The sequence below is a fragment of the Rhopilema esculentum genome, chromosome 9, assembly GCF_057945365.1.
Source record: "Rhopilema esculentum isolate cy_ngs chromosome 9, ASM5794536v1, whole genome shotgun sequence".
NCBI lineage: Eukaryota > Metazoa > Cnidaria > Scyphozoa > Rhizostomeae > Rhizostomatidae > Rhopilema > Rhopilema esculentum.
The window spans coordinates 3,445,373-3,470,873 of NC_142823.1; the positions used below are offsets into that span (position 1 = coordinate 3,445,373).

Genomic DNA, 25,501 nt, shown 5'->3' on the forward strand with positions numbered 1-25,501 from the left:
TCATCATCATCATCATCATCATCCTTAATCAATATCATCCTTAATCAATATCATCATTAATCAATATCACCATTGAAACACTCCCAAGCCGAGGAATATTATCAAAAGAAAAGATGAAATATCTACTAAGCTCAACGTCACAAAATTTACAACAGAAAAAATTTTGGAAAAAGTTTTTCTGTCATATGATTCCGCAAATTATTCTGCAGGGGATAGTGTTTGGAGGATGCAGGAATCAATGCATCCTGATAATTTTGTAATATTTGTAAGTGAATACGTTGAAAATCAAAAGAGGTTATGTTGGTGATAAACATACCAAGATGTTGCAATTATAGTTTATATAGGAAACTCTACAACTTTGAAAACACTTAACAGTTTCATCATTTGCTAGCCTTTACGCTTTTTAAAATGAAAATACTGATTTGAGACTCTAGCAGCTCTCTAGTAGCCGCTGGTCCCAGTTGTAAACACGGTCTGAAACTCAGGCTAACATTAAGTGGATTATCATAGGTTGTTTCCCATCAAAAAAAGGCGTTCCGCCAGGAAAGGGCGTGGTCCAAAGAAAATTTTTCTGACGACCGTGCCTCATGAACATATGCTCGTCCCACTTGATGGCTAATTGCGTTGCCGCTAGTGTTTCCTTGTCGAACATGCATATCAGATATTTCGTCTTGCCATATTTTTTCAATCATACTTTCTCAACTATTTATCGGCCACATGCCTGTATCTGGTTAAATTCGGATAAAAAGTTTCTTAAAAGACAGGCACACACCGATGACATGCAATTTATCAAACTATTTTGCTAAAATTTTCGGACAATCGCCCCCCCCCCTTGAACCCTTCCAAAAAACTGAACCTACTTTGGTTAACAACATGTAGCAAAATTAGTTTTCCTTTCCTTTTTCAAAATAATAAAAAGATGCAAACAATTTTTATGGAAAAAAAATCACGGTATTAACTTAGAAATTGTCTCATTCTAAATCATCAATGACCTTTTTTCGAGTTTACTTTAGCAAGCTTTATTGTTGTTTTATTTTTATGGTATGTAATTTCTTAGTTTGATTGATATAAATTTTTCTGATGCGTTTTCAGGTTCGATCTTTGTTATTTGAACCCTTGTTCGGGGAGGCACTTTCCAACCACTGGGTTATCAATTCATGTTTTACATCTTCATCAAAGTTATAAACATAAGTATTCATATTTTCTAGCATAAAGGCTGAAAACCAAAAACCGATTTTCGAATTCAAAACATTTTATTAAAAACAACATATTTAATACATTCAAATTCATTCCAAGTCCAAATATAAACATAAGAAAAATACAACTAAATCCAAACTTAAATAAAAACAAGTTAAAATAAATATCTACAAAATACTAAGCAGTCTAATGAAACCATACGAATCCAGTTCTTACTGAGCAGTCTAATGAAACCATACGAATCCAGTTCTTACTGAGCAGTCTAATGAAACCATACGAATCCAGTTCTTACTGAGCAGTCTAATGAAACCATACGAATCCAGTTCTTACTGAGCAGTCTAATGAAACCATACGAATCCAGTTCTTACTGAGCAGTCTAATGAAACCATACGAATCCAGTTCTTACTGAGCAGTCTAATGAAACCATACGAAACCAACTTTTTCTAAAATACTACAATAATTTATACTTAAACAAACAATAGTCTATATAAGTTACAATACATCCATGAAAATTTTCCTGGAGTATTCTAAAGTGCATTTACGGTTTGTGGGTAATTGGAAACCTTCTCTACGGATATGTTTTGATTGTAGTACTTCCAAGATGCTAATATTTCGCCATTAATAACAGTTTATAGAGAGATGAAGCACTATCAAACGAGTATCTTGTCCTCCATAAGAGTCATTGGGTATACAAGATGAAACAGTCACCTTGTATTCTACACATTGTGGCTGTATAAAAGTAACGAAAAATGGGCAAAATGGTCGTTTGATGCTTTGCGCTACTCTTCTCTTGTATGCAGAATACAAAAATCAAGTTTTATGGCTCATATATAGGTCTACACTCATAATTGCTCGGTATAGAAGGATTCGATCATAGGTGGCTCACCCAGGGATTTTCAAGCATATATCGTACAAAGGTATACAATAGAAATGATGCATACCGTATTCACTCTAATATTCCCGCTGCGGGATTAGCGTGTCAACCTAACAAAAAAGGCGGGATTATTCGAGAGGCGGGTATATTGGAGAGGCGGGATTATTTTTTCAATGCCTTGAAGTCTAGTTTGAGGATACCGTTTCAACAAAAAAGTCTCTTAAACGTGATTGTGGCAAGTGAGAAAAAAATATATGCAATTTCAACATGTATAGGGGGGTTAATATTGAATGGGGGGGGGGGATATTTATTTTCACAGACAAGATAGAGCAGAAATTGTGCTTTATAGACAGTAGTACGAAGTCAAAGAATCAAACGTCTTTTTATGCCGCCAGACTTGGATGTTTGATAAACTTGCAAAATAAGACAGCTCTATGCCCTCTTCCGTCTATGACATTATCATGTGATTTAACCCATTTACTCCAAGCATAAATTTCAATACTTGATTTTCAACCCATACTAAGTGTGTAAAGAATAGCAAATGCCAATTAAAAGTTTCAATCCCGCATGCGGAATTACTGGGGAGGCGGGATTATTCTTACTATCTATGAAGTACAAGCGGGATTACTAGAGAGGCGGGAATAAAAGAGAAGCGGGAATATCAGAGTAAATACGGTATATATTAGGATATCCATGTTCTGCAAGGGCATCACTGGACAGGAAGACAGGAAATCCTTTCAGCAAATGACGTTGCTTGAAAGAAATCATTTAAAAAATTCAAAAAAAGCTACCTTAATATACGTTTTACAATATAAAATAACTAGTTAGCCAACAATACAAAGGAGCGTCTACATTGAGCAATAACTTTTACATGTGCCTCAGTTTTTCTGGCCAAAATGGCCTTTTGGGGCTTTTACAGAAAAAACATTTTTGCATATTCGGTAACTTGAGGGGGAAAAAGCTCGTTTGTATCTCTGCGTTCATTTGGCGTTTGTCCATTCCAAGAGGCAACAAACATTGATAATGTATGACATTACAAGGTTTGACTGTCCAGCTTCAAAATTATCATAAAAATAACATTAAATGTTAGGCAAGATATAGCTAGCTTTAACAAGATATAACTGTAGGGCTCATTCCTAACAACAATAGGGCCTAATTGACCCAAAAATATTTGGATTTCCATGGTATAAATTCTATTTTAATCGCCTCTCAGATGGCATATGATGCAGGTACACAAACTACTGACCATTTTATTGCTAAATCCTCTTCCGTCCCTAATCCAGTCTTTCTTCTTTACCCCGTACACAGAATTGGCGTCCCTCATACTACTGCTATAAAATATCTCTTTTTTTAATCTGGATTCAAGACACTATCCAGGTCTTTTAACTAAGTCAAGAAAATATTTTAGAAAGCGTACGAAAATTTGTCTAATCATAAAAATAAGATTAATAGATTTATAACAAAATTGTTGAACATAACGTATTTTATTATTTTTAACATACATATTTTAGGATAATAATTAATAATTCTGGTTTCCTTCATTCTTAAACCGTACTGTCCAGCCTAGTCATATCAGTCAATGTCGTCTTGTCAATTATATGTTATGACGTCATAATATGTCAAGACATGCTTCATCATATCTTTGTATCGTCCTATAATTTTTAGTGTGACGTAAGTGCTCTCATGTAAGTGCGACATCAATTCCATAAAACAATGTTAATGGTAACGAAGGCAAGAAAGATGAAAACAAGACGTTCCGACTCCATTCTTATTCCACCCGATCCTGCCTGATCCCGAGACATGCCAACTCCAGATATTTGACCTGCCTTTCCTTTCACAGGACAAATAATGAAATCACCCATCAACTTTTTTGGATATCCTGGCACGAGAGATATCCTTCGTGTGTCAAATCTGTAAAACTCGTCACCTAAAAAAGAGAGAATTATTTTCATCAGATGTATTGACTGCATTCTTACGAATATGGGCATATCTGATACGAAGTTTGGAGTGCTTAAGATTAGCCTGTCGCAGGCATAGTGATTATTTATATATCTCAACAAACATTTCTATTTCATGAAGATTTCCCCTTAATTGAAATAATTTTGACGTCTCTGGCCTAACCGATATCAGTTAGTCGACTTAATCTGAAAATAATAGAAACTGCTAAGATAATAATAAGTTAGAAAGATGTGCTCCTTGTGCATGATGATGAATATTCTCCTGTTAAACACGCAAACTGATTCTGTTATAGGTGCCTTTCACTGCATCTAAGTATACCTAAAGTATTATCTTACAAGACAGCCGTTGTAAATTTACAATCATTATGTACAGGCCTTCCTCAGACAGACAGCAGAGACAGACGACCGAACAAGAAAACTGGGGGCTTCGTCTAATCATCATTGTGCTAGGTAAGTTTGCTTATGTAAACATAACTAAAATATTGTTTTGAATAAAATATCAATTTCATATCAAATGCATATTTTAATATTTAGATTTTGGTTTATTTTTGGCATGCCAACCAGCAAACCTGTGCTTAACCGCTACGAAAAATTAGACCTTTAAGTGGAAAACTTAATATCAAGCATTGCGGCATAATAATTGTACACGGTTTAACTTTAGAATGTCAAGTTAACACGTGGAAAATAAACTCAAATTGCAATGTTCTGTGATTTTGGGAGGAAAATACTAAGCAAGCCATACAGTAAGGAGCCTTTCAAAATATAATGTAGAAGTTTTCCATTTACTCGTGAGTCAGATGGGCCCTCGCGTTGCCTTAAGCGTGAAAATTACTTTTGGGGCCCACCTCAGCAATTACTCCATTTATGTATTTTATATCTTCATAGCTTTTTGTATCTGTACAGTTTGTAGCGACATGTTGTCTAGACAACATCGCATTGCAAAACCCTCTCTCATTTTTTTCTTCTGGGGAAAAAGGTCGTTTGGAGGAAGCATTCAGCATTTACTGAAGCTACATAAGGTACTTTCGGGATGTCATCGAATACGGTCTAAGGTCACTGGAAAATTAAGACACTCGGCAGTCGGCGGGCGAATGTGTATACCTCCTAAAGGGTAGCTGAAACATGTATATTGCATAAAAAGCTATTTCCAGATTTTCAGGGACAAAACAACTAAATATGATAACAAAATTAGCTAGAGAGAGTAGTTTCAGAAGTTGCCTGATGATCGCATTAAGCGTAAAACTCGAAGTGGCAACTTAGTACCGTCTTGTTTTATACTCCAAATTGCGAAAAAAAGTTATAAAACACTTCTCATCTTCGTTTGCCTACCCCTTCCAAAATCCAGTCAAATTTTGGCTGGGGAATCAACAGAAACCCTTTGAAAATACTAACCAGGAGCATCAGAGGGGCTTAGTCTCTCTGTAACAGCTATTTGCATATTTACAAAGTTGATGCAATACTGCTACGGTTCAGTGCCAGAATTACTGAACATTTAAAGCTCACCTTTGAAGAAGTATATAGCATTGTTTCTCCACTGCATCGCGGCATCAATATCTGACGGTATACCTCCCCATGCTGAAATACTCTTAGGATATCCAGGGTCGACTCTTCTCCTACCAACATCGTATCGCCAGTAGTTTGCACCTTTGAAGAAATACTGCTTGCCACTTCCTTTCCAACTCAATGCAGCATCAAGATTGCTCATTTCGTTTGTTAGGCCATAGCGAGAGATGTGATTTGGACCAGAAAGTTTTTGGGAGCCTCTGAAAACCCAATACCTTGAATAATAGAAACAAATACAATTTTAAAAACAGTTAATTTGAAGCAATTTTCTAAATTTCCTCAAGAAAACTTTTCCTTCCCAAATAAGAAGAAAAAAACACTGCATGCAGAATAGTTTTCCCCATGCAGTGATGACAAACACTCGTTTTTTAGAATATTTGATATAATTGATTGAATAGCCTTAAAGAACATTATGAAAAATGTCTATCTGTGCAGAATCAGTTGAATAAGTTACAAATTTGCAGAGGTAAGTGGTCAAAATAAAAAATTATAAAAAGTATATTTGGTGACGTTTCATTTTTGGAACACTATTTTCATTTGAAAAATTTCAAATTTTTGCATACTAGAGAAACTTCCAACACATTAAAGAAAATCTATGAAGTCATATGATAAAATATTCTCCTAATCTTCTGTTTAAGAGCATAGACACGCAAACTGGATTCTATATTCTACGGTGGACATGCTAAAACTCTTAAAATCTTAGAAAACAAAATTGCAAGCATGGTTGAGAATTTGTCGACAAAACATTACAAGCCTTACTCGATGAAACAATAGTATGCCGGCTAGATCTAGGGTAAAAGTACAAATTACCTTTACGTAAGGGTTTCGGCAAGGTTCTTGTTTACCCTAGTGTTAAAAGTTTCTGTTTACCTTATCCTAAACTTTATTGTTTTCCAAATTCCTAGAAACTATACAAGAACACGTGCTTAGAGAATCTTGAGCTATGTGGCAATTCTTATTTAACCATTGCAATTAATAAAAAAATTAATTCAAATCTTATGCAGCTTTAAAGCCACTAGGTCCCGATGCACATCGCTTGTCATTTAAATTATCCATTGGTTGGACTACACAATAGACTTATTGTTATTTAATGTTTTTCGATCAAAAACGTGCTGCAAAGCCAACTCTGAACATTCATTCATTTTAGATTCTTTATAAACAAAAATCTCTTCAGCTTACAACTAAATACCAAATAAGAAAATAAATACCCTGGTTACATTAATATAATTTATAAAAAAGTTAAAGCTAAATTATGCACAGTAATCTATCATATAGCAGCTGCTCTTCCAGGAAGTCGTGTTTTAGATTGTGTTCAGCTCGTATAATAACTTTTCAATTGCTTTTTTGAATTTACCAACTGTAGAGAGCTCTCTGATATTGATGGGAATGTCGTTCCAGGCTTTCAGAGCCGAATAGTGAAAGCCTTTCTTGACGTATTCAAGATTATAACAGTTGACTGACAGGCTATTCTACTTTTCAGTTAAAAGCAAAGCTGCACTGAACATGACCTATTTTTGTACTATATCCTTGCACTAAAAGTTATTGTTGTGAAGTTAAGTTTTGGTATTTTGCGTGCAATTAAGAGAATAATGGCACGTGGTAAGTGCAAAGGTCATTATGCCATATAAGGTTATAACGGAAACACACACATGGGTGTAGTAGGTTCTGCAGCAAGAATTGTAGTTAGTTACGAGAAGGAGCTCCAGTAGAAAGGATATATATTAGAGACAGCCACTCCCTGGCGTAGGCCAGTTGAGTGGTAAGGAGTAACTCACGCGGATTTGTCAAGTAATCATCAACCGGTTAGTCATAATTAGGCCTTATATAAATATTGCATATAAATATAAAACGTCATCATGGTGTCTTCATCATCTCTGCCCTGAGAATCCAGAAAGATACATAAAATCTTTACAAAAGTTATCCTAAAGCTATAGTTTATATGACATCAGATAACTGAGTTTTAGCCAATGAGCTAATTCGTTTTATTAAATATTTGCTCGAAAGAAAAAGGGATGGATTACCTCTTCGCAGCTAAACTTAAAGACTCATTGCTAAAAATGAGCCAATTGCGCTACGCCAGCACCACATGATGCATTTTCAGACCCTCTCAAGTCAATTTTGGGTAATCCGTAGAATTTACTGCCATTGTTTAGATCGTCGCCTGGACAATTTGCCACACGCGCAAATGCTCGTTGTTAGCAATGAGTCTTTAAAGGGCGCATGTAAATTGATAAGAAAATACCTATAAACACCCACTTACTTATCACCATGGAAAAATATCTGCTCTCCAGTTTCCTTTTTAAAAATCATTGCATCGACCTTTGTCACCCCACTAAAAACACTGCCAACAGGAACCGGACCTTGTTGAAGTCTCAAATACTTTCCAAGCTTGTAAAGTTTATCCTCATGAACGACGTAAGTGAGCTCATCATTGCCTAAATAGGCAGCCTGTATTCGACTGAAGCATTCGGGAAACGGTGGCTGTGTCGTAGGAAGGTAAGTCTTAGGAAGGCTAGTTTCTGGCATAGCAGTTGTTTTAGATCTGACCCGCGCACCTGTGAAGAAAAGCCACAGAAGTGATTTAAAGAGATGCATTCTGCTGTCTTTTTACAAAAGAACGATCTTTGCCAAAACAGGAAAAGAAGTACGCATGAGTTTTAGAGACTCGACAGTCTCTTTAAGACAGCCTAACTCCTGGCCCTAGGTCGGATTTAGCTCCTCATTCAGTCTAGCTGTACTGATGAGCCCTGATATGGGGCGAAACCGGTCTACAGCCGACTGTTTGAGGTGTCAGTGGCTTTCTTTACTTCAGACTTTTGCCAAAACACACTGACAAAACCGCGATAATCAGGTTCAAAGATGACTATCGACCCGGTCCCTAGATTAATTCTTTCAATATCAACTCAATTAACAACAGACAAAAAAAGTTTATGGACAAAAGGCTTTACAAAAGAAAAAAGGAGACCCAGAATAAAAATTGAAAGATAGCGTGAAGTGGGGGAAGTGAAAGGGGTGGGGATGGGTTTGGGTGTCAGGGGGCAACATATTGACACTGCAGCGGAACGGGAAAATTTGGTGGCGGGTGTACGGACAGCTGGCCAGGATTTATTCTTAAAACGCTTACCTGGAAAACCGAAGCAACGCATGCAGAGTAATGCATATACTATACCACTCACTGCTGGAAAGAATATGTAGTAAGGGAGCTCCAACAATGAGCGACAAATGAAAGAAGGTACTCTTCACATCCCTTCATGAACTATGAAGATTACTCGGACAAAGCAGAAAGGCATGCAAACACAAAAATCAGTAAAGACAAAATGAATCTATAAAGATTCAGGGAACAGGACTAAGACACCTTACCATACAGGGTTTGTATTCCAAGGATATCATCTGATCTCAAATCGACGTCATCACCCTTGTATCCTTGGTACCATGGATACATGATTGCTTCACGATGGTTAGAATGTTCAAGGCCTAGACTGTGACCGAATTCATGCAGTGCGACCCAGTAAAAGTTTGTGCCTTGTGCAGTACGGAGGGTAAATATCTCATCGTCGTCAAAGTGCGCATCACCAGCAAGGCCTGTCGGAAAGAACTTTCGCGTGAATCATTTGTAAATTACTCGAAGAGAAATTTTGTCCCTTGTTTAAAAACGCTTCGTTGATGAATAAAAGTCAGAGAAAATTATCATCTCAATAAAATACAGATGTATGCAAGATGGCCATTCTCCTACAAGCACTTGATTCTAGATGCTTCCAGTTACCTTTGGCTGTCATTAAAAATATTATTGGTATAGTACTTTTGTAACAGTGATCTTAAGAAGATGCATTACTCAAGTATGAACATCTTTAGTAAGAGCCACCGAAAGAAAGGTTTTCTTATATAGAGATGCTGTCTAAAGCTGCCTGACAATTGTATTGCGCATGAAAACGGAACGGAATAGCAACCTAGAAATGTCCTGTACTAACACCAAAACATGTACAGCTCTTTCTATACGACGTTGAGCAGTCTATAATAGACCGGGCTACAATCATCATAGAAAACATGTTCAAAATTTGAGTTAAAACTGCTAAATATAAATCTATCCTCTACACTACCAGTAGAATAAGATGTTTTTTTAAATTCAAAAAAGAACTTGCAGTATTGAGGTCCTTCCTTTAATTTGTCAGTAGCCTACGAACGTACTGCCAAAAATCTCAACGTTATACACGAGCATACAAACGAAACAAAATACCTTGATTTGTAGATGGGTAATAAGCGTGTGCAAGTGTACCCCCACGCCCATCGAATGGATAGGGGTCGTCATGAGTTGTTCTCCGAAAACTGATAAGAATGTCAGCATCGCTTAAAGTCGTTTCTTGGAAATCAATGTCTGCTACAGCACTCCACTTCTGTAAAGTTTCATAAACAGTCCTGCGAACCTGCCCGTTACTCAACGTTCTTGATGGGTTGGAAGAATAACGGATAATTTTCCAGGTTAACCGCTGTAGAAATGATAAGACACTGAATAAAGCAACTTGGACAGTTAACAAACATAGAAACTCCGACTACTGGCAGCTACTTTTCCTAGCTACAGACCACCAACGATAACTGATACTTTTAAGTGTGGATGTCATCAACATGAAGACACGTATTTGTAGGAAGTATTTAGTTGTTGTTTTAGCACATAAGGCTTGCGTTTTGGTTTAAAGGTTTTAGAACCAAGGCCAGATTATCATCTAACATAAATTATCATTTAACAAGGTCATCTAACAAATCAAGCTAGTTTTGCAAAATAAGAGGTATTTTATGGTCTTCTTTTAGTCTGCTTGGTCAAAACCATGTAATGTTAAGATCATATTTTATGACGTCATCGCACCAGAGAACGTATCTAGAAAGGCTTTCCTGGCTTGAGCTTACATAAAGGCTCTTGCGCAACCGGCATGCTTAGCGGCAGTTGTCTTGAGACATTGACTGTGTTTGGTATTTTCATGCAGTATGATATTAGGCCGGTCTTTTGAATCATAGTCGCAAAGCATGCCGGTTGTGCAAGAGCCTTTAATCTCGTTCTTTCTATCGTTCATCTTACTTTTGTTTTATATGAATCTACAATGCTATGGAAGGGCAGTGACATGCTTAATCAATGCAGTTTGCTTAATTAATTGATTATTTAATGTTTAATTAATTAATTGATTAAGGCTGAATCAACATTTAATCATTAAATCAACTCAGTATTTCATAACGAGATAAAGCTGCAGCTAAACCAAACAAGCTAGTAAGGTTTTCCAGGGGAATAACTTTGTTCGAAACTTTCATATTTTCTAGTGAAAACTATGTATTAGCTCGTTCCCAAAAAATCAAAACAACGAAACTCAAAAGAGGTACAATGATTGTTTGATAACCCTTTGGGTAAGGGGTGCAACAGCCAAAAAGCCCCGCAAAAACAGCAATGTCCTTGCAGCACAGTGGTAACATGTGTTTATTCGACTCACCTTTTTCATCCACTTGGTTCCTTGATGTACGTATCGTTTTTTCCTGCCAAGCGTTTTCTGGTCACTCATACCACAACGTGGCTCTCTAAACTTAGCTACAGTTTCCTTGTCTACAATTCCAGACGGTTTGAGTCCAGCGTATGTCTGGTAACGCTTTAAAGCACTCGTCACAGCATCGGCAGATACCAAAGATCCAGTTCCAGGTTGCCCCTCGGCAATATAGCCGTACATCTTGAGTATTTTCTGCCAGATAAAGATAATTAGTTTCAGTTTCATTCCATGATAATGAACAATTCAAACATGAATAAAACAACAGATTATTATGAAGCCAGCACTGCTTAGTTGGGTTTTCTGACAAAAAATTACAGCATTAAATACTTATATATTTATATAAACTAACTGTTTACAATAAAACGTTGTAAAAAACGACGAAATGGAACAAACCATAAAAAACTTTTACCAGAGGCAAAATGTCAAAATTTCCTAAGTACAAGTATGATTAAAAAATCAAATATTACATTTTACTACAAAAATTTGAGTACAGGTATGTTAAAAAGTTTGGCATTACTCTAATCTTGCTAATACATTGGTTAGTAAGCGACCAAGGGTCGGAAACGAGAAGCCAAACAAAAAAGCCACCCTTCCTTTGACGTTACTTTCGATCCGTCAAATTTTTAGTAGCACGGTTAATTAGTTGAAAAAATCTGTTTTGTTCTGTTAACATGAGAACAAGTTTTCAAAAAGACAAAATATCTGATGTTTGAGCCTTCTTCGAACAGTCGCAGAGCGTGCGCAGTAATGATTGACTTTGATGCACAAATTTGATTATAAATACGGGGGTTGCTCACTCGATAGACTACTTTCGTTTGTTTACCACCGCACCCCCCCCCCGCCATAAGTGCACCGAAGCAATTCGAAAACAAAAATATACATCCTGTTTATGAGGCTACGGAAGATCAATAACAGATGCGTTAAAGAAAAAACACTTGTTATAATCCTGCGGCGATGAATCATTTTGGAAGACAGCAGCTATATTTAATTCATCTCATCCTCTTGCCAAAAACAGTCGAGCCTTTGGGCGTTTCTACATCATATGATATCGCATGTTTTCTTGTCACCTCATACATTCACAACATGTTTGTTCTTACTTCTTAAAAAGTGTGAAACTTGCTGAAATGTCACGCGCTTTGGTTGTAATTCTTGCAGCAAAAAGTGATGTGCAAGTTATCAACCATGATTCACCAACAGGTAAATTATTTCAAGTCCTTTGAAGAGCCATCAACTATAACCGTGACGTTGCAAAAAAGGCTTAAGCTACCAAACTTTCTAGAGACATGTAATTTGATAAGCTGAATTAAAGTAAATCAATTTGTTTAAAGAATGCCCCCAGAAGCTATCTTTACATTGTTGTTCTGGAGTGCTTTGATGGAATAACACAACAACTGTGTTACAAAATAGGAAAAATTCAAAATAGCCCCCGTTAAATCTACCCCAAGTGCTTTTTGAGACTGGGGTACTGGAGCCCAGTTCTTCAAAGGGGTAGCATTGTAACTAAGCCATAAATAAAGAAAATTCAATGAAGAAAACCTCGTTTTCCCTTGAATGATTTTTAAGACTGGGGTATGGAAGCCCAGGCCCTCAAAGGGGTCTTGCTGCTTCTGTGATAAAAGTAACAATAAAGTTCATGGATTTATACTAATATGGTTGAAACCATTTAAAAACGTGAAAAGGTTGATAACCTGAGTTTGCTGGTCTTCAGTATTGGCAAATGTTTTAAACAAAAGGCATTAAAAATTGATTTAGAATGTGTTCTGCTATTTGTGACAAATGCTTATTTTTTGTTATTTTGCTACTCAGAAACTTAGCTTTATACCAACTTTTCATCTCTTTGCATTGGCACTGTTTTAATCACAGACACAAAGGAATTTCCCTGAATAGTGTGAGGAAATTTCTAAATTCCAGAGCAAAAATTTGTATCAAGTTCATAGATCCTGGTTTTCAAGTCAATGACAAATTAAGTTTTCATCTAAGATCCTCAGTCTTTTTTTCTTATATCTTTTGTATATAATCTACAGAAATCTAAATTGAAAGATCAATAATCTAAATTGAATGGTACTGTCAGAATTTGAGAAACTTCCATTTAGTTTCAAGGCTAATCTCTAGACATTTTTATCCTTTTAAATTCATGTTCCTCTAAAAAATGTTGAAATACAAATTTACACTTCAGCTCTTGAGATTTTGCTGCAGCATTCCCATTTTAATTTAATTTCATCAATTGTTAACATTGAAGCTATATTTACATATATAAAAACAATTCAAAAATAATAAATACATAACATTGAAGCTATATTTACATATATAAAAACAATTCAAAAATAATAAATACATATATATGTACTAATATCCAAACAATTAAAAGAATAATGAATTGATAAATAATTAAGAAATATTCCTAAGCCTGTTTTTCATCAAGGGCACCATCATCTGGGGCACAAGGAACAGATGCCCCCAACTTTTGAAAAAACCTTTTTCTAAGCAGTGTCTTTTTGGAAAAGTGCCCCCTATTTCTGAGACATATTGTGCCCTTTCATACTTTTGCCTTTGCAATTTTGAAATACTTCCAACATCTCTGACCATGTTATCATTAATATGCAAGTTTCTGCCCTTGAAAGTCCTTTTAAAATGCTTTTAATTCCAGAAAATTCTGAAAATTCTTTGGCAACTCAAAAATGTATCACACCATCTCTTGTGCAAATATACTTAACTTCTGAGTTGGAAACATTTTATTCAAAATTCCATTATAGCTTCTTAACCAAAGATTGCCAAAATCAATATTTGACACAAAAGAAAGTTCTCTTTTTATCTGTCATTCAAGAATTTTAATGAGAAGTTTCTCTGTACTCTAAAAAGCCAAGTGTGAAGAAGGAAATTCATACAGAGAACAGCCCTTGACATGACATTACAGTGAATACCTTCCAGAGTAATAACATATCATTCTAAATTTACAACCCTCAGTTGACTATAACTGACAATGTGATAAACAATAAGTAGGGAAATTTAAACATGGATCTTTAATATCACAACTAGTTAAGACCTAAGATTTTCTTTCAAGATCAATATCTTGCATTATCAAAGCAAAAATTAAAAAAAAGCCTAAAATTTATGATTGTTTACTAGATAGGCACTTTGTTAGTTTTCTCTTCAGAATGCAGGCTCTTACAAAACCGAATTCGAAATATTGAAAGACAAATATAAGTTTCTTGTATATACACATTCACTAGGGCTTTGCAAATAATTAGGAACTCGCTAAATGTAGGGTGTGGGTTTATTGTTTATATTACCTTTAACAATTGTTTACAGGCACCTCTTTGTTTTTAGTTAATTTATCTATCCAGCAACTTCGTAAATCTTCGCAATAATGGTTTTTTGCGCTTAATGAGTTTATTGATCCACACCTACTGATGTCACAACGAACATGGGAAATGCAATTATGCGATACATAGCCAGACAATAAGTCATCCTCTCTTTAGCCGCTTGCAAGATACATGGAATCTTTTAACGACCCTATTTAAGACTCAATAACCAAGAATTGGTTGGCCATACAGTTTCAAGTTTATTTGGCAAAAAAAATCGGTATTTAACGAAGTTTTTGCGCGAAAACTGTGGCTTGCTAAGCAAAAATTCCAATACATATAGGCCTATACTTACAATGGTCCTAACCAATAGCAGGCCTAAACTACTTTGACAAAATAAAGCCAGACATTTGATGGTCTAAATTTAACCTTTTTTAATATCATTATTACCTATAGCTTCTATAAATCAATAAATGGGTTCTCTCATAAAGTCATTTGGTCAAGAAAATTATCTAACACAAACCTCCGCTTCATCACTTTGGGATACCTCTGTTGTCGTATCTTCGGCATGGATTACAAGAACAAAAAAAATAACCAGCACCTTTCGTAGCATGATTAAGTGTAATAAAATGTTTGTAGTTCCTTAAATTGTCTTCTACACTCAAGTCTTCTTGCTCCTAACCGTGTCGCAGTTAGTTATGCCATGATTTTAATGTTGACTCGTGAGATATATTTATATCACAACAATGGAGAACTCATGATGACGTATTTGGCGGCATACCAATTATGGTCATACAACTCAAAGATTAATGATAATTTCTGTATGTGCCAGTATTGTGGTTTGATTTTTGGTTTTTAATGACTGTCACGTTCTCAACTTTATCGTCGTTTAATAGAAACAACAAAACATTATATTTTACAACTACAGACCATAAATTTCCAGGGGTGCAAAGTAAATATTATTTTTGGGGTGGGGGAGGGGTGATTTGGTCAAGACAAGTCGGACCGACTTACGTACTAAAAATGGACAGACCCTTCAAACCAATCGAGGCAGATAAACAAAATGGAAATATATTAAGAATGTCTTCGTAGAAATACCAACAGACGAATTGCTATGGTAATATGGAGAATTTATTGTTTGTTCAACTTAAGGGTCATTTGGTCATCCTTAGAGAATCTACGAACATTTTCCTTGGTTTTCCTTTGTTTTTGCTAAACTTGTTCTTTGGGAGCAACTTAACAATGTCAAAACACACCTGTATCAAAACAGTGGACACCGGAGAGCGGGCGGGGGATACATTGGGGTTCAAAAGTGCCCTTGCCACCAGCTTTCTGTTATTCATGACAACATTTCTAAAAAATGTTTAGACAATCTCTTCTGCCAGAAATTTGCTCATTTACAAGATACATACAGGAGATCGAAATAAAATGACAATTACGAAAAATATTTTATTATTTTATTATATTTTCTCCAATTCATTTTCACTGAAGCCTGCCCCCTTGACCCTTAGTCATCCCAACGCCCTGATCAAAACTATTGTGAAGATAGACGAACTGCACTGTGCGGCTCGTGGGTGCTTCCCTGGAAAATTTTGAATTTTAGTACTTCTACTTTAGCGCTGCTGGACTCCTAAGGGTTGTCGGAACTGGGGGGCTAGGGGGCTGGAGCTCCCAATATTTGTCAAACTGTAGTAAATTTTCTTCTGTAGTTGTAGTATAATGTAATTCAGTATAATTCAGTATAATGTAGTAAACAGTATACTGAATATGAGGAGGAATACAATGGGCAGCCCTCCAATATAAATCTCATTCCGACGGCACTGCTCCTAAATAACTAATAACCAAGGAATTCGGTTGTTTAATCTATTCTTCTTACTATTTTCCTAATTGTACCTAAATTCACTTACATGACATAGCCTCCGACAACGGGGGCGGGGGCGGGGGGGGGGGGGGGGGGGGGTGGGGCAGCCAGTGCCACTTTCGTGCAAAATTTTTGACATGGGTTTTAAATTGACCCTTGACCCCTACTTTCCTTTGTATGTTATAAAAGTTTGAATCACCTTAAATCAACCGAAATCACCTGAAAATCTTCTACAAATCATCTGAGATCACCTGAAACCATCTGCAAATGCCCTGACAGTTAGGGACTGCCTGGAATTCCGAAATCCCCATTCTGCCGAAAATTATCACACCTTAATTGTGCAGGAACACGTTAGACGCTGACATTAGAATCTGCATTAAACAAATTTTTCTCATTCAATAACTTCAATAATTAATGGCTTTTCGGTATAACGCAAAACATTATACTCCATTCTTTTCTTTGAATTGCCTTACCGAAGCAATCAATCATATTCCATTGATGACCGAAGTCTCATTTGATTCAAGTTTGGCAGCCTTTCCACTAGCCTGGGTTAAAACATATCCGGGTTAAAAGTTATCCGTTTTTGCGTCGCGTTCCCACTAACCCACTTGAAAAACGGATAAGTTTGAAAACGGGTCTCAAAGTGAGTCAGTTTTTACCCGGATATCTTTTGATCCACCTGCGAGTTAATGGACACGCCGAAACCCGGATAACTTCTGACCTACTTGCAACAACAGCAACGTTTAACAATTGAGAACAGGGTTGGTATATTGGCTTTTTTAAGCCAAATTCCAGAAATTTGGCTTTTTTCAAACTTGTTTGGCTTCAGAAATTCCTTTTGGCTTAAAGTCACTTTTTGGCTTAATTTTGGCTTTCTTCCATAAGTACAGGCATAAGTACTTATTTCCTACCTTCCTTCTTTTTTCATCATTCTAACAGAAATTGACAATTCATGCGACACTGGTTTCGAACCTGGTTTCGAAGGAGAAACATCCGGTTAATCCTTTCACTAGTGCTGAGACCTCGACGTCGGACGCTGAATATGTTGATTGTAAATAGTTCGATTCTGTTCCTGTTATTATAAAATTGTGAAAACCCAAGATGGTGTCTTTTTCGAATGTCCTGACCTAAATTCTTCAAAACAAGCCCTACTTGCGTATGTGATTCAGAAAACGATATTATGATGAACATTTCCTCCTGCATACCCTGGGTACCAGTGTCACATAGATTCGGAAGCGGAAAGCACTCAAATTTTGTGGCTCTGACCCATAGGTTACCCCCGTCACTGCCCTCAGTTTGACTTGATGCTCGCAAATCTCTTCAGCCACTTAGGAGTGTTAGCGGAATGTTATTAATAGGAAATTCTTGCCCCTCGTTTGGCGTCATGCTTGGTAGTGTATGAGTCATAAATAGCAGGGACGCCAGAAAAGGAGGGTGGGGGGTGTCAACCACCCCTGTTGGCTTTACATAGGAGGGGCAAGAGGTGCCAGAGTGCCCTTTTGATCAAAGTACACTTGAAACCGCACAGGTCTCAAAATCAGACAGTTTCACATGAAATTCTGATTGCAGTGCTTAATTTATGACGAAATTTCTCAAAACTTGTAAAATAAATCCTTGTAAAATAATTTATGCCAAAAGTTAGCCAATTTTTAAAATACCTACAGAGATCGAAATAAAATGGCAGTTAGTAGAAGGATTTAGTAGAAGCTGTAAGTTATCTTCCAAAGACCCTTTTACTCAAGCTTGCCTGTCCCTGGAAAGCAGTGAACCACAAGTGTTTTAAATTTCAAAATAAAAAATCAACTTTTTATTGCTTGGTCCACTGGCCTCCCCCTAATGTTATCGCTTATCGAACATATTGACCCCACGTTGGGAGCCATCTTTAAAATTGCGTGTTCCGTAAGCAGAGAACCACAAATGCTTTTTTATTTCAAGAGCATAATCTAGTGCAAAATCTGACAGGCTGGGATATGTTTTACTGTTCGCTCTTTTCAAAACATTCTGGCCCTACGTTGGGTGCGAAATGACTTCATGAATACAGTCCACTTTCTGCAGCTTTAAAGTTAACAAGATACGTGAACCTAAAATAGACCTATGACTTCCTTTTTAAGAACACCCAGCTACTTCCAAGCATCAGCTTCAGCTCTGTGAACAGTTTTCTACTCTGGTTCTTTACTAAACATCTTTTTTCCCGTGTTGTATCCATAGAAGATTCTAGCATATTAAGAAAGAATTGCAGTCCTAAGAAACGTTTAGCTTGTATGTTCTGTGTCTAGAAACTAACAAGGTTTAGTACATGCAATTCATAACTTAAATCCAAATTATATTTTTCTAAAATCGGTCCTTGATTGATAATAGCATCCTGTTTTCCTCAATCCGAAACATTACAAGGAATTAAATACGATAAATAAAAAATGAAAAATATAACAAGACGATTCAACATTTAGCCGAAGGCTACATTGCAGCCCTGTTGCCTCAATACGAACCATTGTAAATTAACAGAATCAACCAACAACTATAAATGAAAACAATACTATGTTTGCATGAAAGCCTTTGTAAAAAGAGGTTTTTAATTGAAATTTAATGGAGTGACAATTAAATGGAGATTTCTCAATACCATAATCATTTATGACACACCAGCGGGTGTTTGTACATGGCTTTAAATGCTTTTGCGAATCATTTTGTGCCTTTCGCAGATTAGAGCAATAAACACCGGGTATCTATATTCAGTTCTGCAAGTCAACGTTTAAAAAGGCTTTTTGATACATTGATCAAACTTTTGAATACAAACAGTTGAAAATTAAATATGTCTAAAGATAGCCAAAAACAACTGAACGTTTCTGATATGACAGCAACCCCTTAATCCTTCTACGTGTTCTAAAACCAGCGACAGCTTTTGGCACACACAGACCTTGGTAATACCTACTGATAACCTATTTTCATTTCTGAAAACTTGATTTTGCCATGATGGTTTTTTAGTGAGTACCAGCCCATGTCAACTGCACTAATCCCATTGGATAGATACACCCCATTTAAGTTAGAGTCATGGCAATATTTATACCACCATGCACCATGATAACGCTGGGCACAGTTAATGGAATGCAAGTCATTATCTCTATCTTTCGTTGAAAATTTCATTCCATCGTGATGAACAAGCGAATTTCCCGCGTTACCTGAGTACCCTGACACATTTATCTTATATTGGTTCTCTTCATTTTCGATTTCAAACGTGCTATAGCTGGCGTAGTACGTCACTCCCGGATAATCCTGATGCTGAAGTTCAACTCGAAGGATTGCACCTTTACCTGGCCGTGCCAAGTGGTGTAGTCTTTCCAGTCCCAGCCAGTAATTCCCTTGTGGATCACCAAATCCTTTCTTGTATTCTTCCCAACCACGGTAGAAATCAACACTGTTGCTAGCTCTACGTTGAAATACGATCCAACCACGACTTAGGGTTGCCATATCACATCTTGCCCTATATGCTCCTAAGCCATGTAGGTACAATGGATACGCCCTGTTGTCTCTTTTGCCTTTGTTGTATGCATCCTGGCAGCTTGAGAAGATCTCTGATGGGAAAAATCATTTCGATTTTCAAGTATCCTTTGAGTTTAGACTGTGCATGTGTTACATAATGAAGAGTTTTGGCCTTGGCTGTACTCGTTCCAATTATGATATTTTTTTATATTTGTCAAATTATCCAGTACGCAAGAATTCAGTTTTCTTGCATGAATTTTTCAATAAACAATCTTTTGGTGGTACAAAAATTGAAAATGGCTTTGAAAAAGCCAACATTTAGTAAACCAAAGCTTTTCGTCTGACACTCTTCAGAGTTTGAAACGTCAGAACATAGACCGAAAACTCTACGCTAGGAAATATATTAACCCAGTTGTGGATCGAAATAGGCCAACCAGTGCCGCTTACCTATTGAGAAAGTTACCAATGGAGTCCTAAGGTGATACGAACTCTTTTCGTCTACACAGTAGCGGTTTTTTCGTGCTTATGTAGATAGATTACAAAACTGCTAGGTGGAACGACGATCGGGCTTTACCAATATTCCGAAACATGTCGTCATTATAGTTTTTTGCACAATCTGGGTTTTCAAGTAAATGCTGCCCGATAGAAGAATCGCAAGTTTTAGTTGTACTTTTAGATCTGCAAGACCGAGGTGGCTGTTCTCTTTGGGATGAGTTTTGTTTCTAATGCTAGGCGGAACATTTTGTTGTATTCTATCCTCAAATCTTTGGGTAGTCAAACGAGAAGCTTTAGTTTACTAAATGTTTGAGTCAGTTTTTTTCAATATAATTGCAAAATAAATTTTTATGTTCTGTTTTTAAGAAAAGTTCACAACTTACATGTTTGTAAGGAATTGCTATTTAAATGGCTAGATTTGTATAGCGATGCTTACAAGGTGTTTCTCTATAAATATCCATAATTCTCCAGATTTAAGGCGCCCAGTTTTATTTTCCAAGTCAATGAATTTTTAGCGCTCAATTAATGCCGCTGGTTGAGAAATTTCCTGGATTAAGCCTTTTCGCGAAATGTACATATCTTATTTATAGCCATTACCTTCAAGTCTCGGATAGCATTGGAATCCAGGACACATGCAACTGTCTTTGCATGTCATGGTTCCATCACATGGCTTGATGCTTTGACACAGTTGGCCAACCTACAGTATAGTAAACCAATGTTATTTCCTAAAAGGGTAGCTTTAACCCAGAAATTTTTTCCCGTCAAGTTATGAAATGGTCTTTTGAACGATTGGAAATCTATTTTTTTCAATTAGTTCTGAATTACTTTTATTTTTGCTGTATTTCTATAAATAAAACATCCATTGTTAACTCTTCTTAGCTACTGCTTATATCAAATCACTATTATTTTTAGTTACAAAAGAGAATCAAAAAATTGTATCGCCAAGGCCTGCAACCTCCGCAAGAAGAAAATCCAGATTGTAAGTACGATCTTACGTTGTTTTCTCTGTAATTGGTACTCCAGTATGTCCATCCAGTTGACGGTGACGTCATGCTGAAATCGTACGGATCTTCTGCCGATTTGTTGTGAATCTTGCAATTGACACCGGATGAAGTCGTCGTGCTTAGGGAGCGACATGATGGATTGTGGATACAATTATACTTGCATTCATTAGGGTGCAGGTCTTCAAAGGTTTCTATCACTTCTCCGTACAGCTGAGAATTTTCCAGTATGCGGCTGAACTGTGCAAATGTCACGCAGGGCAACCTGAGTATGTGCCCTTGCACATTTTGACAGCTGAATTTTATGATAAATCTAGAAAAAATTTTGATTAGCATACCTTAAAGGCATTGAGTCATGGTAAATAGGCTTTCTCTATAGGGGGTCATTTGGTTTCGGTGTGATCGCTGCTGTTTCATGTGATATTGGCATCCGTTGTTGACAACTTGCTATTGATGGAAACTGTTATGTTAATCAGTACGAGATGAGTTCATGTGACCAGTTCAAGGTCAGCCAATAGCATCGCAGTCATGGAAATCATGACTCAGCGGATTTTGGCACTTAGGGTATACCCAGTCTATTTATCATGACTCAATGCCTTTAAACGACACAAGACGTTCCGATTAAAAGTTTTCTGACTGATATCGTAGAAAAGTTTTGAAAAATACTCAGCTTTTTGCTATATAAGACTTTAATCATATCATACTTGGGTTTTAAAAGCTGGATATGGTACAGAGCTCTCAAAAAAATTGTTATTGAAAGTGTTCTCCTTAAATTTTCTAATAGGATCACATTTATTGAATTAGATATACAGAAAATGGCGATAGTCATCACTGTTTAATGGTTAGAAAGGAAAGCACAATCATGTGACTTTAATGCTAGAAAAAGTATTTCTAAGATTCATTGCGCACTGAACAGTTTAAAAGTTGGTGCGAAAAAGCTGAAATGTTCAATCTGCTTATATCAAAACAAAGGATCCTGACTTGTGTAGAAAGAAATTATTCGATTTTTCTCGTACGATCCACACATTGATATATCTTCTGTCTACTCTCGGTCATTATCCGATGTTTCTACGCCGAGAAGATTATTGAACGGAAAGTTCTTCAGGATGCTATATTTTCGCTATTTCTTTCCTTCTTTATATTTACGTCAATGTTGAATTCCTGCAATTGGGCAGTGAAACACAAAACTCGCACTGCTTGTTAATGTAAAAGCTTCTTCAAGATGATTTAATTGCTCCTGAAGAATGAGTTTACTTATACCAAGGTGAATTTTCCATTTATCAAAATGGGACATTTGCCTTTATGGTTTTCAGTGTTTGAAATATCGTTCCATCGATGTCAGGATTGTGCTTCTAAATGCTTGGAAGGAAAAAGTCCTTATCTCAAATGAGAATTTCTTAAATTTGAAAAAGATTGAACAAATTCATCAAGCTCAAACGAAAAAATAATGGAAGCAGTTGTCAGTCGCAAGTGTACTTACATCTTTATCACCACGAGAAAGAACATTTTGTTTTTTCTGTTAGGTTTCTGCTTCAATTGCCTCAATATGATTAAACTCTGCTGTTTCTTCTCTGTACCTCTCCTGTGCTCTGACAGAAGACTCAACCTCCACGTATTTAATTAGTAATGTTATCTTAACCCTTTTGCATAAGTGATAGACGCCGAGGGTGTTTAGGCATGCCATTTCGTTTCTGATATTTTGCTGGTGGGTGGATGTAACAAAATCAGTCAAAAGACAGGTACACACTTTAGACATGAATATCTGCGGAGTGTGTAATAAACAACATGGAGACAGTGAGATAAACTTGCTAGTAGAAGCAGGGATGGGGGTGACACTCTTGAAGCAACAGTGTTAGAAACTAATTGGATTTCGGTGTCACACTCTTCCAGTCACTGGAAAAAGATTGACACGCCCATTTAAAAAATCTGGTTCTCAACCTTACAGTAAAGAAGAAAAGAAGATGAATAATATAAAATCATAGTATTAGTTTGTTACTACTAACTGCCAAAATATGAATTTTACCGAATGGAAGCACATTTTACCGAAGGAATGAGGTGGTGTCTCACCCCTACACCTCCCTCCAAGTTCATTCTTAGGTAGAAGTGAAATTTGTGGAGGATCCTTTCATTATTTGGCTCACCCAGCATCCATTTCCTGATTAAATGCTGTTTTGCAGGTTAAATGTTAAAAAGAGCATGGTTTTACTGGGTGGAACATTTAAAACAGAAGTTAAGCAATGAAAAAGTTCTTGTGTGTCTGTTCATTGTCCTGTAAAATCAAAATCCAATGAAAAACATCGAAAAACCCTTTTTTCCTACCCTAACTTTCCAAGGTTATCAAATGAATCAATACGCAAGTACATTGTTTTATTTCCGTCGTTCAATTCAATTTTTATTTCATTTCTTTATTCCATCAGTTCTATTCTCAATAAACTACAATTACCCTAGCGCTTCAAGCTTTCAGGCAGACTGCTTATTTAAAGCATACTTATTATGCATAAAGTTTTTAATTTCTTACTCGGAGAAAAAACATAAACAAATGCATTCTATCAATTAAAATATAAAAGCTTCCTCAGAAGATGTTTCCACATCCCTCATCAAATCAGATATCCCTCATCAAATCAGATCTTAAGGCTACATTTCCTCATCACAGGAAGCAACGTTGAGCCGTTGGTGCATAGGCACAAATTGCTTCATCTAACCCATACAAAATCCTAACCTTTGATATAGCTTAATAGACTCAAGTAAAAGCAGCTTAAAGTTCTGGGCAGGGAATGGACAAGGAAAGTTCACTTTCCCCACCAGAAAGCCGATGCACAATCCTACCTTAGATACCTAAGATATGAAAGGGGAAGAGAAAACATGACTGGATTAAGAGCCTAGTCTTTTCCAAAGTCGTGTGCTAAATTGTGACAGACCCAATTATTTCGTTTGTGATACTTGACAGTCCTTGAAAGAATGGTGTAAAAATCAAAATGAATTAGGACTCATCAAGTTTAGTTGATTGAAGATGGTAGGATGTCAGTGTTGTATCCAAAGAGTAGTACCTCTTTCCAAGACCAACGACTTGAAAATGTAGTCGGCATATATATCTTATTGGAATCATCTTTAAATATAAATATATGACATTGAAAGTTTGTTTTAAGTTATTCCCAGGTAAATATCGCATTAAATTTTGAAAAGCGTGTAGTCGAAATTATTCAACGACTTTGAACCTGTGAAGATTCGTTACCATTTGATTCATCTATAGAATGGTAGACGCTGTGCCCGACGAATTTTTCCACTTTTCAATGTTAGATGGCCGGAGCACAGCTGAAAATAATTATAGCTGAAGAAGATGAGCGGCTTTCGAAAGAAGTTATATTTAGATAAGGAACAGGAGGAAGCGAACGTTACCAGTGAACATGATAGCTTTATTGTCCGTCATGATCAAAGGAAAAAACAAAAAGAATTAAACACAGAACAAACTAATTTTATGACGATAGTTAGCCCAAATATCAAAATCGTAGACATAAATTTCCTGCTTTTCATGACAGTGTTTCCAGTGAACAACGATACAATAATTTTTAATGTCACCAAATGCAGTTTGTGTCCTTGCGAAAGGCACCAGCCAACAAGGACATTATCGTATTTTTTGTATCAAGAATTCTAAAACTAAATACTATTTGCAAGTTTATACGATGTTGCAGATATAGCCGAAAAATTGTAATCTTCAGCCTTGAAAACGGTGTACAACAACATAAAACGGTGTAAAACGGTATACAACGATAAACAGCGGTATACAACGGTATACAGCGGTATTTACCGTTGCTTTCACTTGCATTTTCCTATTTGGTTTCTCGTCTTGAGTTAGCAGATATCGCTGTCAAAAGAGTATTGTTCTCATAACTCCGTTAATATCATTGGAGTTTCTATGGTTACGCGTGCTTCGTAAAGCAGAGAACAACAATTGGCTTGCTTTTTCTTTTTTTGAGAATGATTGGGCATTTACCGCTAGAAAGTTTAACACGTGCTGGCAGATGTCTTGAGGGCACGTGATTTTCTCCGGTCACGCGACTGAGCAAATTGAACTTCCACATTCGCTGGGAATTGGCTAGGTAGTTCAACCGAGTTGAGCCACCGAGTGACTGTTTTTGTTCGCTGATTCGCTGATTTGTTGATTCGCTTTTGCCAAGTCGGCGACAGGCGTGGTTCAAGTGAAAACCGGCCTTTACAGGCATTGAATATTAAAGTTACTACTCTAAATTGGGCGCC

The 25,501-nt window shown here is 36.5% G+C and overlaps 3 protein-coding genes across 4 annotated transcripts in view; 1 reads left to right on the forward strand and 2 right to left on the reverse strand.

Moving 5' to 3' along the window:
• The window catches only part of LOC135689055 (uncharacterized), a 95,650-nt gene that overhangs the window by 9,201 nt on the left and 60,948 nt on the right, over nt 1-25,501 (forward strand). The window contains exons 2-3 of the mRNA XM_089110087.1: nt 4,403-4,479; nt 21,159-21,225. The gene's annotated coding sequence lies outside the window, so the exon portion shown is untranslated. The remainder of the gene's footprint in view (nt 1-4,402; nt 4,480-21,158; nt 21,226-25,501) is intronic.
• Nucleotides 1,235-15,146, reverse strand: LOC135689046 (matrix metalloproteinase-17). Of its 2 annotated transcripts, none has more exons than XM_065206146.2 (7): nt 14,940-15,146; nt 11,064-11,306; nt 9,827-10,076; nt 8,953-9,174; nt 7,853-8,147; nt 5,533-5,807; nt 1,235-3,998 (listed from the first exon to the last, which is right to left on the reverse strand). In XM_065206146.2, exons 1-7 carry the CDS (start codon nt 15,027-15,029, stop codon nt 3,769-3,771), a joined length of 1,605 nt encoding a protein of 534 aa, XP_065062218.2. In that variant the 5' UTR covers nt 15,030-15,146; the 3' UTR covers nt 1,235-3,768. The 2 variants fall into 2 exon arrangements, with proteins under 2 accessions (XP_065062218.2, XP_088966210.1); XM_089110084.1 differs by having other exon boundaries at nt 1,235-3,993; nt 5,528-5,807.
• Nucleotides 16,502-22,852, reverse strand: LOC135689049 (microfibril-associated glycoprotein 4). The gene is made up of 4 exons (XM_089110085.1): nt 22,728-22,852; nt 21,242-21,560; nt 20,844-20,943; nt 16,502-19,843 (listed from the first exon to the last, which is right to left on the reverse strand). The coding sequence occupies exons 1-4, from the start codon at nt 22,751-22,753 to the stop codon at nt 19,200-19,202; spliced, it is 1,089 nt and encodes a 362-aa protein (XP_088966211.1). The 5' UTR covers nt 22,754-22,852; the 3' UTR covers nt 16,502-19,199.

Excerpts from the sequence above, each read along its gene's own strand:
- LOC135689046 (XM_065206146.2), bottom strand. The coding sequence starts at position 15,029 with ATGCTACGAAAGGTGCTGGTTATTTTTTTTGTTCTTGTAATCCATGCC. Across the intron at positions 9,175-9,826 it reads TTACCCATCTACAAATCAAG|GCCTTGCTGGTGATGCGCAC; the intron begins GTATTTTGTTTC and ends TCTTTCCGACAG. Across the intron at positions 3,999-5,532 it reads TGCTATATACTTCTTCAAAG|GTGACGAGTTTTACAGATTT; the intron begins GTGAGCTTTAAA and ends TCTCTTTTTTAG.
- LOC135689049 (XM_089110085.1), bottom strand. The coding sequence starts at position 22,753 with ATGTTCTTTCTCGTGGTGATAAAGAT. Across the intron at positions 21,561-22,727 it reads TTTCTCGTGGTGATAAAGAT|ATTTATCATAAAATTCAGCT; the intron begins GTAAGTACACTT and ends AATTTTTTCTAG. Across the intron at positions 19,844-20,843 it reads ATGCTATCCGAGACTTGAAG|AGATCTTCTCAAGCTGCCAG; the intron begins GTAATGGCTATA and ends TTTTCCCATCAG.